This window comes from Pristiophorus japonicus, chromosome 11 (assembly GCF_044704955.1).
Source record: "Pristiophorus japonicus isolate sPriJap1 chromosome 11, sPriJap1.hap1, whole genome shotgun sequence".
Classification (NCBI taxonomy): Eukaryota; Metazoa; Chordata; class Chondrichthyes; family Pristiophoridae; genus Pristiophorus; species Pristiophorus japonicus.
Window position 1 is genome coordinate 72,637,275 of NC_091987.1, and position 16,897 is coordinate 72,654,171.

Consider the following 16,897-nt stretch of genomic DNA (forward strand, 5'->3'; position numbering starts at 1 on the left):
TATCACCCTATCCCTCATAATTCTTTGACTGTTTATTTAAATGCAGTTTAAGGACTTTGTATTATTCAGTCATAACTACAATCAGGTGAGTATTACTTCCATCCCACTTAATAGACAGCAGCAGAAGAGTCTCTATCACGCAAATATAGGCTCTATTTTCAGTTAAAGTAATCCCCTTAAATTTACTTTATATGCCATATAAAGAAGAATATTACTATAAGGTAAGGAGCTTTATATGCAAAGTACATGTTCCTAAGATATTTCTTGTAAAAAGTTTTTCTTAAACTTTCATACCTCCTTAAAAACTCCTTAATTAATTATAATGTACTGACCTATGAAATGATTACAGCTTCAGATCAGTATCTTCTGTGAGATTTTTGTAAGACCATGCTGTGGCAGATAGGAAACAACCTGATAATTACCATATACTGCCTTATGAATCAGTGCTTCTCTGTATTGTACACCAATTGGAGGAAGCAATGAGGGTAACAAGGGCATAGAATGTAGTTTGCATGGGGGACTTCAAAGTCCATCAACAAGAGTGGCTTGATAGTAACCACGAACTGAACTGGCTGAGTCCTGAAGGACATAGCTGCTAGACTGGGTTTGCGGTAGGTGGTGAGAGAATCAACACAAGTGAATAACCTACTTGATCTTGTTGTTGCCAAATCTACCTGTTGCACATACATCTGTCCATGATGGCATTGGTAGATGTGACAACCACTCAGTCGTTATGGAGACCAAGTCCTGTTTTCATACTGAGGATACTTTTCATCGTGTCATGTGGCAGTACTGTACCACCATATTGGGCTCAATTTTGTCCGAGCCTGTTTTTCAGCGTACTTACCCGAGTTGCGCCGCTTATGCACGTTCGGAGATGCGGCGGAAAAAAATTTTGCAATTTTGGTTGCTGTCTGGCCTTTTCACTGCAGCCGCGCAGCGTGGCCAGTCGACTCGGGAGGTGGAGCCTGCATTCTGCGCTGGAAAATGTGCCGGGACGTCTGCACATGCGCAGTGGAGAATAGTGATGTCTGCGCATCCGCAGTAGCGCTGCGAGTTGGCAATCGGCCATTTTTAAAGAGCTGCTTGTGTCTTCGTGCCAGAAGGAATGCTGTGTTAGGAAAATCACTGCTGAATGCCAGAAGCAGTGCTCTGTTTGGAAAAATCACTGCTGCATGCAAAATCAGTCCTGTGTGTTTGGAAAAATCACTGTTGCATGCCAGCAGGAGTGCCGGAAGGAGTACTGTATTTGGAAAAATCATTACTGTGTGTTTGGAAAAATCACTGTGTGTCAAAGAGCATTGGAAAAGTGCTGAGTGTCTCAGAGCAGCTGCAGCAATACAGCAATGCAGCAACGTGGACCAAGGACAAAGAATTTCTTGCTGGAAGAAGTGGAGACACTAGTTAATGTCATTGAAAACAGATGGCAGGAGCTGGATACCAGCAGAGGTCACATAAAAGTGCCACCAAAAGAAATGAAGAAACGCTGGAACCAAGTTGCAGAAGATATCTGCGCATTGGTGAACACCAAGAAATCTGGAAGCCAGTGTAAAAAGAAATGGCAGGACCTTGGTCAAGTAGTTAGTGTAAGTAATATTTTCATTTATTCAATGCTATTGCAATTGTAAATGTGACCAGCTGTATCTGTCCCACACAGCAGAAAGATACCCTCTCTAAAAAGTTGCATTTTCATCTTTGCAGAAGAAATTGTCCCACAACAAAAGGGAAAGAACTCGAACAGGAGGAGGCCCGCCAAATCTGCACACACTGTCATCCTTGGAAGACAGGGTCGCTGCTTTGATGTGTCCTGCCTGGAGAAAAACTATCAGTACTGCACAAGCTGGGCCCACACTTGAGGGAGAGGGTAAGTCCTGAAAATTCATTGTGGCCCTTCAAATCAACCTGCTGCCTGGCCTGCTGTGTATGATCCTACTCATGCCACCCACCCTGCCCCCTCCTCTGCTGCTAATCATTTGACTGTTCTGTTATATTTTGCAGAACCTGAGGCCAATCCTGAAGATGCAGAAGAAAATTCAGACACGGACGAGCCTGAAGAGGAGAATATCTTCCAATCTAATCATCCAGACCAACATGGGGGTGAGAGGGTGAGAGGGAGTTGCGTCAGCTGCGTGAAGCTGCCACTTATACTGAATATGGAGCATGTGCAGTTCTTGGAGTTGCCAGCCCCTTCCGTGACTAGTGGTTTGAGCACTGGTGAGACATTCCATGGTTTATCCCCTTCCATGACTAGTGGTTTGAGCACTGGTGAGACATTCCATGGTTTATCCCCTTCCATGACTAGTGGTTTGAGTACTGGTGGGACATTCCATTGTTTCACACATTCCGAGGTGGCGAGTCCCAGGAGTGGGCTGCAGCAAGTAACACCTCGGGCCCCACTGTCCGAGGATGAGGGTCCCAGTGGGATGCCACGAGGCACACCCAGGGCTCCACCGTCCGAGGATGCAAGTCCCACTGGGATGCCGCGAGGCACACCCAGGGCCCCACTGTCCGAGGCTGCGGCTCCTACTGGGATGCCGTGAGGCAGACCCAGGATGAGGGGAAGGAGAAATCGACCACGCTCTCCTGAGATGCAGGATGTAACAGATGTGGTTCAGATCATGTCATTGTGTGCGGAGAGCATTGACCTTACCTGGTCACTCCTGGACACCATCAGTGGAGTGAGTGATGAGATAGCGAGACTGTCGGGAGAAGTAACAGCAATGACATGGAAAATGGAAACGATGTCCAGGAATATTAGTGAGGGCATAGTGTCCATGAGGGAGGGAATGTCAAGGGTAGTGCAAAGCACGGCAGTGTCCATGAGGGAGGGAATGTCAGGGGTAGTGCAAAAGCACTGCAGTGGTCATGAGGGAGGGAATGTCAGAGGTAGTGGAAAGGACGACAGTGGCAATGGCAAAGGCCATCAGGGAGGAAATGTTTCAGTCAGCTGAGACACTGTCAGGGTGCATGAGGGAGGGCATGTGTGAGTTAGCTGCTGCACTAAGGGAACACAGCCAGTCCATACGCCCATTGACAGAATCAACTGCCACTCCCACTCCCACAGCAACCTCTGAAGAGCCCCAAGCCGGCCCTCCACATTACCACCTGACCCCTCCCCCCATCAAGAAGTGCGGATTAACCGAGATGTTAGAAAGAATAAGCTTTATACCAAGCCCAAAATCACTGCGCCACCGCCTGTGGGCAGGGGTGGTGGAGAGGCCAAGACCAAGCGCAGCGGGCGGTCTTACACTAAGGGGGATAAGAGATGGCTGCAGCCTTTCTTTGCTGCTGCTGCTGCTGTTGTTGTTGTTACTGTTGTAACTGTTTTCAAATTGAAAGTTTTTTGTAAGTTATGTAAATTTACAACTTTATAAGTAATAAAGTTTTTAAGTGATCTTAAAAAGTCATATTAAAGTAAAGTTTGATACAAGAATAATTTTATTACAGTACAGTTAAGTACATTGTAAACTTTTGAATAAAATATATTTTACATTAAAACTGAATCATGTTTCATTAACACAACACAACATTTAGGAACAGCTCCAAAAAATAAACATGTCCATGTGGAATAGTTGTCGCTGAACCCTCAGGCATCAGTAAAGTGTTCACGGATGAGCTGCTGGCGCAAGGCTCGAGCAATCGTTAAAGGAGCACAATGGCCTGCCCTTCTCCGACGTCGTGCTCCAGCCTCAGGCACTTGCATGGTTTCCTCATCCTAGTCGTCCTCCTCCTCCACCTCCTCCTGCTCGTCACCTGCATCTTCCAAATCATTATCATCAGCCACTCTCACCGCAGGTGGGTCTTCTTCCACTATCAGCTGTTGCTGCCTCATGATGGCTAAGTTATGCAAAGTGCAGCACACAACAGTGAACTGACCGACAATCTCAGGGGAGTATTGCAAGTAGCCTCCGGAATGGTCCAGGCATCGGAAACACTGTTTCAAGATGCCAATGGTCCTCTCTATGATGCTGCGCATCGTAATGTGCAACATGTTGTATTGATGGTCAGCTTCCATCCGGGTTACACGTAGGGGCGTCATGAGCCAGGTGGCGAGACCGTACCCTTTGTCTCCCAGTACCAGCTCTGCCCTTCTGGCTGCTGCTCAAACATGGCAGATATAACGCTGTCGCTTAGGATGAACGCATCATGGGTGCTGCCAGGGTATCTTGCATTGACTGACATGATGCGATGCATGTTGTCACACACAAGCTGCACATTAATGGAGTGGAAGCATTTTCTATTCCTGAACAGCTCGGAATCCTCCAAAGGTGCTCACAAGGCGATGTGGGTACAAGCAATGCAGCCCTGTTCCTTTGGGAAGCCAACAATCCGTGAGAACCCCACAGCCCTGTCATGGATTGCATGGGCGGTCATTGGGAACTTGATGAAGTCATTCCTCCGCGCATACAGTGCAGTCGTAACCTGGTGAATGGAGACATGTGTTGCATGTTGAGAGATGGCGCACACATTTCCAGTTGTAGCTTGAAACGATCCAGAGGCATCGAATGAAAATTCATCTGTAACCTTCACTTCAACTGACAAAGCAGTCCACCTGATGCTTCTCGGCTGCAGGTCTGGTCTCAGCAACTCACAGATCTCACGGACAACTTCTCTGCGGAAACGCAGCCTTCTGACGCATTCTGCATCACTCAGGTGCAGGTACGAACGCCTGACTTGAAATTACCGAGGTGGGTAAGGCCACCTGCCCAGCAGCCTAAGGGCTCTGATGTTCCTGATGTGATGAGCTGTAATTAATTGTCTCCTACGTAGCACAATAATGCAGAATACTCGCATAAGATATGGCATTGTCAGTATTGCCCCCGTACTTAAAGTTAAACTTTCAAAGAAGGTCAAAACGGCAGGAAAGCAGGCAGAACAGATTCGCAGTTCTCTCTCCCTCTCTTTCTCTCTCTCTCCCCCCCCCCCCCCCCCCAAGGTCTGTATGATGGACCACAACCAAAGGTCTTTTGTCCTCTCCTCTCTTCCTCGCCCCCACCTTGAGTCTTGTGACCTCTCTCTCCCTCCTCCTCCCCCCTCTCAAGTCTTGTGACCACTCTCTCCCTCCTCCTTCCCCCCCTTGAGTCATGTGACCTCCCTCCCCCCCCCCCCCCCAGCCTCTCCATTGAATTGCAGCCTCTCCCTCTCTGTGGCCCCCGATGCTTGCCAAGTCGCTCCTTCCCTCCCCACCCACACTCCCCCCAACCCTCTCCGTTGAATTGCAACCGTTCTGTGGGCCCCGATGTCGGCCAGTTCCATCGCTCCCACCCCTAGCCCAGGCCGAGTGGCCTCCCGCTGCATTGTCATTATATGAGTGCTGGGCAGGAGTATTAGGGTTGCAGAGGTGGAGAGCGGATAACCCTTGTTTCCAACCAGCCAGGCATGAGCTTGACGTAGTGGCTGGAAGAGTGCTGGCACACTGGTCTGGCACAGGATGAAGGCATCGTGGTTGCTGCCAAGATAGCAGGCATTTACATTGAGGATTCGCTGTGTTTTTTAAATTTGTTCATGGGATGTGGGCGCCGTTGGCAAGGTCAAAATTTATTGCCCAGCCCTAATTGTCCTTGAGAAGGTGGTCGCACACAAACTGCACATTAAGTGCGTGGTAGCCTTTGCGGTTACGGAAAATGTCAGGATTGTTATGCGGTGTCCGCAAAGCCATGTGAGTGCAGTCAGTGCACCCTGCACCATGGAAAATCCCGCTATCCTGGCAAAGCCACATGCACACTCGTCCTGCTTCTCTCTCTAGTGATGGGGAAGGAAATGTAATCCCTTCTCCTACTGTAGAGAGCCTCTGTGATCTCCCAGATGCAGCGATGGACGTCAAAATGTGAAACATTAGCTATGACACCTGTTGCATACTGGAAGGATATGCTGATGAAGAAATGACCTTGACTGCCACTGAAAAAGCCATGCTCGCCCTGATCTGAGGCTCCAGGTCTGGTTGCAGGAGGTGGCAGATTTCTGTGACCATCTCCTTAGTGAAGCGGAGCCTTCAAATACACTATTCCTCACTTAATTTGAGGGCGGAGAAGTGCTCTCGGAATACCCTCAGAGGGTAAGGCCTCCTGTGGAGAGCCCTGATGGCACTCCTCCTTCTGGCCACATGGTCCACTATTTTTCAATACCTTCGCTCCCTCCGCCGTAGATCCTGGAGGGCGAGGTTGACTTCCATTAATGTAAGCCAAGTGTAATGGGTTGATTTTTTTTTTTAAGAATAAATGTGATTTCTTTTTAATTACCACAACACTCCTGATACAAAATAACCTTTAATTACTGAATTAAACTGTTGCATAATGTCAAACTGACAATAACCACTGAAACTCCACTAACCGGACAGCTGAGACTCAGTACTCATGATCCCTTTAAATAACAACCCTGGAGCTGGCTTCCAGCTGCTTCACGCCAGCTCTCCCTTTGGCTGTTTGGTCGAGGTGCTAACAGTTTATCTCTATTTACCATGCCCCGACCCCTCATGATTTTGAACACCTCGATCAAATTTCCTCTCAATCTTCTGTGTTCCAAGGAGAACAACCCCAGCCTCTCCAGTGTATCCACGTAGTTGAAGTCCCTCATCCCTAGAACCATTCTTGTAAACTTTTCTGAAACCTCTCTTAAGGCGTTCACATCCTTCCTAAAGTGCGGAGCCCAGAATTGGACACAATACTCCAGTTGAGACCAAACCAGTGTTTTATAAAGGTTCATCATAACTGCCTTGCTTTTATACTCTTGTGCCTCTATTTATGAAGCCCAGGATCCCATATGCTTTTTTAACTGCTTTGTCAACCTGCCCTACCACCTTCAATGATTTGTGCACATATACCCTCGGGTCTCTCTGTTCATGCACCCCCTTTAGAATTGTACCCTTTAGTTTATATTGCCTTTCATCGTTCTTCCTACCAAAATATATCACTTTGTACTTTTCTATGTTAAATTTCATCTGCCACATGTCCACCCATTTCACCAGCTGTCTATTCTTCTTGAAGTCTATCACTATCCTCCTCACTGTTCACTGTACTTCCAAGTTTTGTGTTATCTGCAAATTTTGAAATTATGCCCTACACCCAAGTCTAAGTTATTAATAGATATGAAGAAAAGCAGTGGTCCTAGTTCCAACTTCTGGGGAACACCACTGTATACCTTCCTCCAGCCAGAAAAGCAACCATTCACCACTACTCTCTGTTTCCTTTCACTGAGCCAACTCCGTATCCATGCTGCCACTGTCCCTTTTATTCCATGGGATTCAACTTTGCTGGCAAACCTATTATGTGGCACTTTATCAGTCATGTGCACCACATCAACCGCATTGCTCTCATCAAATCTCTCTTGTTAACTCATTAATAAACTCAATCAAGTTAGTTAAACATGATTTACCTTTAACAAATCCAGGTTGGCTTTGCTTAATTAATCCATTCTTGTCCAAATGACTGTTAATTTTGTCCCTGATTATCGTTTCTAAAAGCTTCCCCACTACAGAAGTTAACCTGACTGGTCTGTAGTTGCTTGGTTTATCCTTACACCCTTTTTTGAACAAGGGTGTAACATTTTAAATTCTCCAGTTCTCTGGCACCAGCCCCATATCCAAGAAGGATTGGAAAATTATGGCCAGTACCTCCACAATTTCCATCTTTACTTCCCTCAGCATCCTAGGATGCATCCCATCTGGTCCTGGTGACTTATCTACTTTAAGTACAGCCAGCCTTTCTTGTACCTCCTTCGTATCAATTTTTATCCCATCCAATATCTCAACTTTCACCTCCTCTTTCACTATGACTTTGGCAGCATCTTCTTCCTTGGTAAATACAGATGCAAAGTACTCATTTAGTACCTCAGTCATGCCTCTACCTCTATGCGTAGGTCATTTTGGTCCCTAATCGGTCCCCCATCCCTCCTCTTACTCATCTTTTACTATTTATATGCCTATAGAAGACTTTTGGATTGCCTTTTATATTCGCTGCCAATCTGTTCTCATACTCTCGCTTTGCCCTTCTTATTTCCTTTTTCACTTCCCCTCTGAACTTTCTATAATCATCCTAGTTCTCATTTGTATTCTCAAATTGACATCTGTCATACGCCCCCTTTTTTTGCTTCATCTTATTTTCTATCTCTTTCTTCATCCAGGGAGCTCTGAATTTGGTTGCCCTACATTTCCCTCTCATGCGAATGTACCTCAATTGTACCCAAACCATCTCCTCTTTAAAGGCAGCCGATTGTTCGATTACAGTTTTGCCAGTCTTTGATTCCAATTTATCCTGACCAGATCCATTCGCAACCCACTGAAATTGACTTTCCTCCAATTAAGTACAACGGTTGTACTATTTTCAGGGAAGGTGTCTAATTCTACAATTGTGTAATTCTTGCAGAGGAAGAAAGGACAAAAATATCTCTCAGCAAGTTTGGATCATTCTCAGCTATCCTTGATGATGGAATAAATGTAACTCTCAGCAAAGATGCCCCTGCAAAAGAACAGAAAAAAGGTGAAGTAAAAAGAAATGAAAATGCTGACAGGACAAATGCAATTGATTGCTGTTAAGTAAATAAGAAATTTCACACAGAGAATACAGCTACCTGGAGGTAAATCATAAGACTTACAACTGAGAAGTAGATATTTCATTATTTCACTAACAGCAGATTTTACCTATTTGGTCAAAGAGGGCTTTTGGATTGTATTTCAAAGCTGTTTGCACCCTTAATGTTAGAATGGGTTTCCATTCCATACACTTAGCCACAGGGGCGGAGCTTGGCTGAACAAGTAATGCAATTGCTGTAAGTGCCTGCACAAGGTAGTAACTTTGGAACTTCAGCAAGCCAATCCTTGACACACGTGCAGCTAAGGGAGAGATCAACCTTTACCTTGTTATCATTTTCTGAAGAAGTCAGTCAGAGGTGCCCAGAGAGGTCTCACTTTTTAGTCAATGAGAGAGAGGAAGGCTATGAGGCTCTAGGCTGAGACATGTATGCATGTGCCCAGTAAGAAAAAAGGTTAGTACCAGTTTGTTTAAGAACTATAACTTGTGACTGAGTTTAGTGTGTAACAGGGGTAAAGTCATGTATATTATTGTGTTACGATACAAATGGTGGTAGGGATTTGATTGAATGTCACTATGAAAACTGTTCGTTCACATTTTATGTAAAATAAATCAATTTATAATTGGACTTGTTTGATTAGAGTGCTTCTTGGTATAATGATATAATGGAACTTAAAGCCAACAAATCCCCTAGACCTGATGGCCTACACCCTTGGGTGGCTGCTGAGATAGTGGATGCATTGTTTATGATCTTCCAGAACTCCCTTGATTCTAGAACAGTCCCTGTGGATTGGAAGGCAGCAAATGTAACCCCACTGTTCAAGAAAGGCGGGAGAATGAAAGGCTTGGATTTATATAGCGCCTTTCACAACCACCCAATGTCTCAAAGCACTTTACACCCAATGAAGTAATTTTTGGAGTCACTGTTGTAATGTAGGAAACGTGGCAGCCAATTTGCGCACAAGCAAGCTCCGACAAACAGCATTGTGATAATGACCATATAATTTTTTTTTTGTTATGTTGATTGAGGGATAAATATTGTCCAGGAGAGAGAAAATCAGGGAACTATAGGCCAGTTAGCTTGACCTCAGAAGTAGGGAAAATGCCAGAATCTATTAATTAAGGATATGGTAATAGAACACTTGGGAAATCACTATGATTAGTCAGAGTCAACATTGTTTTATGAAAAGGAAATAGTGTTTGACAAATCTGTTAGAGTTTTTTTGAAGGTGTAACTTGCAGGATAGATAAGTGGGGTGTGGCAGTGGATGTAGTATATTTGGATCAAGGGATATGGGGATAGGGTGGGAAAGTGGTGTTGCTGTAGATGTTCAGCCATGATTTTATTGGTGGAGGAGGCTCAAGAGGCTGCATGGCCTACACCTGCTTCTATTTCTTATGTTCTTATAAGAACACACATGGCACTTGCAACAAGGGGCCGATTGTTACAGTCCCTGAGTCACAATATAGCTTTATAGATAACAGGAGATCTGCTCACAGGAGTGGCTAGTGATGTTGAACCCAATAGAATATATACTGTAGATCTAAGAAATTTATAACATTCAAAACAAACAATGATATTGTGCAAAGGGAACACATTGTGCATACACTCACTTTTTTTAAATTTTTTATTTATAGGTGAGGTAGATCCAGTTCTAGCTAATATTTTGAATATCCCATCAGTCCTATCCCCTTTACCAATTCCTGTTACCACTCCGCCACCCACTGGTAAGCAGGATAAGCACTCCAAGAACAAAAGTCTTCCATCAGCAAAGGGCAAGCAGAAGAAGGAAGCTATTCCAATCCCAGTAGGAGAAGAACCAGAGCTACCAAAAGAAGAACCAAAGGTATATTTTGCATGCATTACACTTCATATGCTATTGATATGTTACTCAGAACAATCACTAGGATGTTTCACTGCCTCAGCTCTTCTGCTGAAACTCTCATTCATGCCTTTGTTACCTGTAGACTTGACTACGCCAGCTCACTCCTGGCCAACCTCCCACATTTTACACTACATTAACTTGAGGTCATCCAAAACTCAGTAGCCCGTGTACTAACTCGCACCAAGTCATGATCACCCATCACCCTGTGCTTTCTGGCCTACATTGGCTCCCGGTTAAACAACACTTCGATTTCAAAATTCTCACCCTTGTTTACAAATCACTCCATGGCCTTGCCCCTCCCTATCTCTAATCTTTTTCAGCCTCACAACCCCACAAGATGTCTGCGCTCCTCAAATTCTGCCCTCTTGAACATCCCTCATTATAACTGCTCAACCATCGATGGCTGTTCCTTCAGCTGTTTGGGCCCTAAGCTCTGGAACTCTCTCCCTAAACTTCTCTACCTCTCTTTCCTCCTTTTAAGAAGCTCCTTAAAACTTATCTCTTTAAGCAAGCTTTTGGTCTTCTGCCTTAATTTCTTCTTTTGTGGTTCGGTGTCAAATTTATCTGTTTTGTCTTGTAACACTGCTGTGAAGGGCCTTGGGATCTTTTGCTACGTAAAAGGCGTTATATTAAAAAAAGTTATTATTAAGAAATCTTTCTTTTCCAGTATTATATTGTCAGTACTTCTGCTATTATTACCAATAATTCTTTGTACAGGCGGAAGTTGAAGAACCTGCAGCCCCTCCAGAAGATGTTCCAAAGCCTCCAGTGTTCCTGTCTCTGAATGCATGTTCTCCAGATGGACTCTTGATAACATTCTTCACCGAGGACTCTATAGGTCTGTATTTTTCATATATTTTTCAAATTTTAGTTTATTTGACCACAAAATGATTCCCATACTTGTCTTCACATTTTCTTCAATCAAGTGAATGAAGCTGGCCCTTAGGATGAAAAATAATATTTTACCATGGTGTTTCATTGCTAATAATCTTTGCAAGAATTTCCACTTCATTTCCGGCGGTTTTGTCGGTGGTATTACTTGTTTTCACCGAAAAACTACCCGTCGAAAATTTCCACTTCATTTCTCAAAGAGTTCCACCGGTGTTTTCGAAATATCACTGGGGAGTGGACGGTTGGCGTGCACCGCCGGAAAAAATCGCTACCGCCCAAGTTTGGGCTCAGCGGTGACCCGTACGTAAGATTAAAAAAAACGCCCACGAAAAGCTGGGCTGTGGGTAAGTAGCCCTGCAAAGAAAGGTAAGTTAAAGGGTTTTTTTAATAATTCTTTTAAAATTCTTTTACAGCGATTAAGTTAAAAAGGGCCTTGAGAATATTTTCTGATTTTTTTTATTTTTTGTTTCTTGGAAAAAATATTTTTTGTGTTTTCCCCCTCCCAAGGCCCAACCGCAGCCTTCGTCTAAATTTGAGTGATTAACGGCCATTTTGATTAAGAACGTCCCAATTTGCCCAGGATCGCGTTTAACCGCCAAGAATCTGCGTGTAAGATCCAGTTTCTCTCTGGGCGGTATTCTTTCCTTTTTTGTTCAATTTTTAAATTGAATCAGCGTTAATTGAAGAATTTTAGCGATCTTTTTGGGTGGCAATCCGGAGTTGGTAGGTTTTATGGAAATTCTAGCCCTTTAATTTTTATTAAGGAACTTATTGTTCTTTGATTCTTTTCCTCACACCAACTTAAACAATATGAGAATAATTGCACACTATATACATTACTACTGAACAAAGGCTTAACTTAGGTTCTGCTTCATCAATCTTTGAATTTGATGAGGCCAGGGGTTTACAAACTGGGATCTGTGGGCCACATGTAACCCCCTCACAACTTGGCGATCCTGCCTTCCTCATTGCACTTATATTTTTTTTTACGTAAAAAAAAAATTGTTCTCAGGATGTGGGCGACACAAATGCAAGGCCACATTTATTGCTAATCCCTAGATGTCCTGAAAAGGTGGTGATATGCTTTCCCCTTGACCTCAGTTGCCATGCTGATGGTGTTCCCACAGGGAGGGATATCCTGGATTTTGACCCAGCAATGAAGAAGAAATGGCAATATATGTTCAAGTCAGGGTGGTATGTGTCTTGGAAAGTAATTTGAAGGTGTTGATCTCTTTATCTTGCTACTCTTGTTTTTAGTGAATAGAATGGTTACAGCACAGAAGGAGGCCATTCGGCCCGTCGAGCCCATGCCGGATCTGCTAGACCATTTCAGCTGGTCCCACTCCCCTGCCCGTAGTGCTGCAATTTTCTCTCTATCTATCTAGACCCCTCACGATTTTGAACACTTCACATCTCCTCTCAACCTTCTCTGCTCTAAAGAGAACAACCCCAGCTTCTCCATTCTATCCACATAATTGAAATCTTTTCTGCACCCTCTCTAAGGCCTTCACATCCTTCCTAAAGTGAGGTGCTCAGAATTAAACACAATACTCCAGTTGAGGTCGGACCAGTGTTTTATAAAGGTTCATCATAACTGCCTTGCTTTTATACTCAATGCCTCTATTTATGAAGCCCAGGATCCCGTATGCTTTTTTAACTGCTTTCTCAACCTGCCCTGCCACCTTCAGATGGGGCATAGTGGCAGTGAACCTGGATTTGTGCACATATACCTCCAGGTCTCTCTGTTCATGCATCCCCTTTAGACATGTACCCTTTACTTTATATTGCCTCTCCCCGTTATTCCTACCAAAATATATCACTTCGCACATTCTGTGTTAAATTTCATCTGCCACATGTCCACCCATTCCAGCAGCATGTCTGTGTCCTCTTGAAGTCTATCACTATCCTTATCACTGTGGTAGAAATTGTTGGGTTGGGAGATACTATCAAAGTAATCTTGGTGAGTAGCTGCAGTGTATCCTGAAGATACTGCACTCTGCAGTGACAGTGCACTGGTAGTGGAGAGGGTGGATAATGAGTTCAGTGACAGGGATTCCAATCAAGTGAACCTCTCCATCCTATTCTGACCTATTTGAATTTCATGGGCCTGGAAGTTTGGAAAGGGCTGTTCTTAACCCTTTACCTCATTAATGACTAAATCCTACATCAATATCCTAGGAAAGGCAAAAAAAAATCAGAGAAAACTGTAGACCAGTTTAGGAAACATTTCTAGGAAATTTCCCTCTAAACCCTAAAAGCAATCAAGCAAGCTCCAGGAGACTGCAATAACTGATATCAAAAACTGGTACCACTCCCCCTAACTTCTATAACTGACCGACTCTCAGGAATTTGTCCAGCTACTCTGATTTATATGATTTAATATAAATTTTGAACCTTTATTGCTTAGAACCAAGGATAATTTATGAGGTGACATGCTCCCTTTTGGAGAAATTTGCTGCTAATTTCAAAATGTCAATACTTATTTACAGTCTTTTGAAAATATCCTATTGCCCATTGTTTGATTGTTACGCCCTCTCCTAACGTGGCTTTTCGTCATAGTTTCTTTTTGACTTCTGATAGCTTTGATGTTACCACCGAACTTCTGATTTTATTTGCATTGTGTTTTAATTAAAATGATGACTTGAATTGCCTTTGGTATAAACTTTATACTAAGCAAATGCAAGGGAACATTTCCATTTGTGGTGCTCAGGCTGTGGGTGTCGTCCACTGCAAATTCTGCACTCATGTATTCAGAACAACCAACCCCACTGGATCTAATTTTCTGATGGGGCATAGTGGCAGTGAACCTGAAAATGTGCGATTGTCACTTGCATCAGATGTGTATGGAGTGGGCTTTGAGATTTTGCTAAGTCAACTCATTTAAATAACTTCCATTGCAGATTGGACCAGCCACTGAAAGCATGCAGACCATGGGACAGGATTTTTAGTGCAGCATTAAACTTAAGGAGAAGCTTAAAGAATCACTCACATATTTTGGTGATTTGAAGCTTGCTGTAGAAATTCAGTGCACTGGCTTGCAAGAAATGACTGAGGGTAGCACAAGAGCCCAGGAAAGCCCGGCGGGGGGGGGGCTATTCTCTTTAAAGAGTCTAGGTCAGGCTGAGGGAGGTGCAGCAAACATAATAAATAGGAGACGAGTAGGCCATTTGGCCCCTCGAGCCTGCTCCACCATTCGATAAAATCATGGCTGATCTTATCATGGATTCAGCTCCACTTCCCTGCCTACTCCCCATAACCCTTTATTCCTTTATCGCTCAAAATCTGTCTATCTCCGCCTTAAATATATTCAATGACCCAGCCACCACAGCTCACTGGGGCAGAGAATTCCACAGATTTACAACCTTCTGAGAGAAGAAATTCCTCCTCATCTCAGTTTTAAAATGGGCGGTCCGTTATTCTGAGACCATGTTTCCTAGTTTTAGTTTCCCCTATGAGTGGAAGTATGCTCTCTGCATCCGCCTTGTCGAACCTCCTCATTTTCTAAATGCCCTGCTACTACTTCCTTAATAATGGACTCCAGCATTTTCCCAATGACAGATATTAAGCTAACCGGTTTATAGTTTCCTGCTTTCTGTCTGCCTCTTTTTTAAAATTGGGGCATAACATTTGCGGTTTTCCAATCCGTTGGGACCTCCCCAGAATCCAGGGAATTTTGGTAGATTATAACCAATGCATCCACTATCTCTGCAGCCATTTCTTTTAAGACCCTAGGATGCAAACCATCAGGTCCAGGGGACTTGTCCGCCTTTAGTCCATTATTTTACTAAGTACTACAGGCGACTCTCAATTATCCGAGTCCCTTGGGGATTGGGCTATTCCGGGTAAACGGTTTTTCCATTAGGGTGAGTCTCCATTTTAAATGTAAAACTTTAATGAATAAATACAATTGTTAGGGTGAGTTTACATTTATAAGTTAAAACTTTAATGAATCAATACAATCAGCTACAAACAGTAACAAAAGATGGACATTACCAGTATGCATTTACAGGTTCTGTGCCTGGAACCCGGTGCCGGCACTGTCCCCGTTCCCAACGTCAGCGAGAGACAGCGGCTGCAGCAGTGCACACACACACACACACACACACACACACACACACACACACACACACACACACACACACACACACACACACACATATCCAGCAAAGCAAGGGCAGAGGAGGGTGATTTTTACAGTGACTGAGAGAGAATGTGTGAGTGTGAGAGAGGGAGCGTGTGTGAGAGAGAGAATGAGCAAATACAAATGAGCTCAGTGTTTGGAAGGCGATTTTTCCAAATTATTTGGAGCAGTCTTTTCACTTGTACACAACAAAATTTTAAATCCCGTTACAACGGTTTCACGTTGGATCTGTGTACGGATAATCGACAGTTGCCTGTACTTCTTTAGTGACAGTGATTGCATTAAGTTCCTCCCTTCCTATAGCCTATTGATAATCAACTATTGGGGTGGTTTTAGTGTCTTCTACCGTGAAGACTGATACAAAATATTTGTTCAAAGTCTCTGCCATTTCCCAGTTCTCCATTATTAATTCCCCAGTCTCATCCTGTAAGAGACCAACATTTACTTTAGCCACTCTCTTCCTTTTTATGTACCTGTAGAAACCCTTACTATCTGTTTTTATATTTCATGCTAGTTTGCTTTCATAATCTATCTACCCTCTCTTATTTTTTTAGTCGTTCTTTGCTGGCTTTTGAAAGGTTCACATTCCTCTGGCCTCCCACTAGTCTTGGCCACATTGTATGCCCTTGTTTTCAATTTGATACCATCCCTTATTTCCTTAACTAGCCACAGATAGTTATCCCTTCTCTTACAGTCTTTCCTTCTCATTGGAATATATTTTTGTTGAGAGTTATGAAATATCTCCTTAAATGTCTGCCACTGCTCATCAACTGTCCCACACTTTAAACTATTTTCCCAGTCCACTTTAGCCAATTCTGCCTTCATATCTTTGTAGTCTCCTTTGTTTAACCTTAGGACACTGGTTTGAGATCCAACTTTCTCAACCTCCAACTGAATTTGAAATTCAACCATGTTATGGTCACTCATTCCTAGAGGATCCTTTACTAGGAGATCGTTTATTAATCCTGCCTCATTACACAGTACCAGATCTAAGATAGCCTGCTCCCTGGTTGGTTCCGCAAACTATCCCCATGATTATTGCCGTTCCTTTTTTACAAGCCTCTATTATTTATTGATTTATACTCCAACAGTGTAGCTACTGTTAGGGGGCCTATAGACTACGTCCACCAGCAACTTTTTCTCCTTTATTATTCTTTATCTCTACCCAAACTGATTCAACATCGTGATCTTCTGAGCCAATATTGGCCCTGAAATTCCGGCCGCCCCGGGTCCGTATGGACCCAGGAAGGCATTGGAAAAGCTGTTTTTCAGCATGCAAGGCACATGCGTGGAAAACCGGCTTTTCCAATCTGTCAAGTTTCTGGCTTGACAGATGGCCGCATCTCGGGGAGAAGAACATTTCCACGGCAGAGATTGTGCTATTTGCCCATCTCTTGCCCTGCGAATGTCCTTAAAACTCTTGCGCCTGGTAAAAACAAGCGCATTGCTTACAT

At 43.7% G+C, this 16,897-nt stretch overlaps 1 protein-coding gene across 6 annotated transcripts in view; it reads left to right on the forward strand.

The window, feature by feature from the left end:
• Positions 1–16,897, forward strand: part of spag17 (sperm associated antigen 17) — a 564,758-nt gene that overhangs the window by 294,448 nt on the left and 253,413 nt on the right. For all 6 annotated transcript variants that reach the window (XM_070893521.1, XM_070893526.1, XM_070893524.1 and 3 more), the window contains 3 exons: positions 8,361–8,474; positions 10,164–10,372; positions 11,129–11,249. In XM_070893521.1, the coding sequence (XP_070749622.1) occupies positions 8,361–8,474; positions 10,164–10,372; positions 11,129–11,249 (444 nt within the window). The remainder of the gene's footprint in view (positions 1–8,360; positions 8,475–10,163; positions 10,373–11,128; positions 11,250–16,897) is intronic.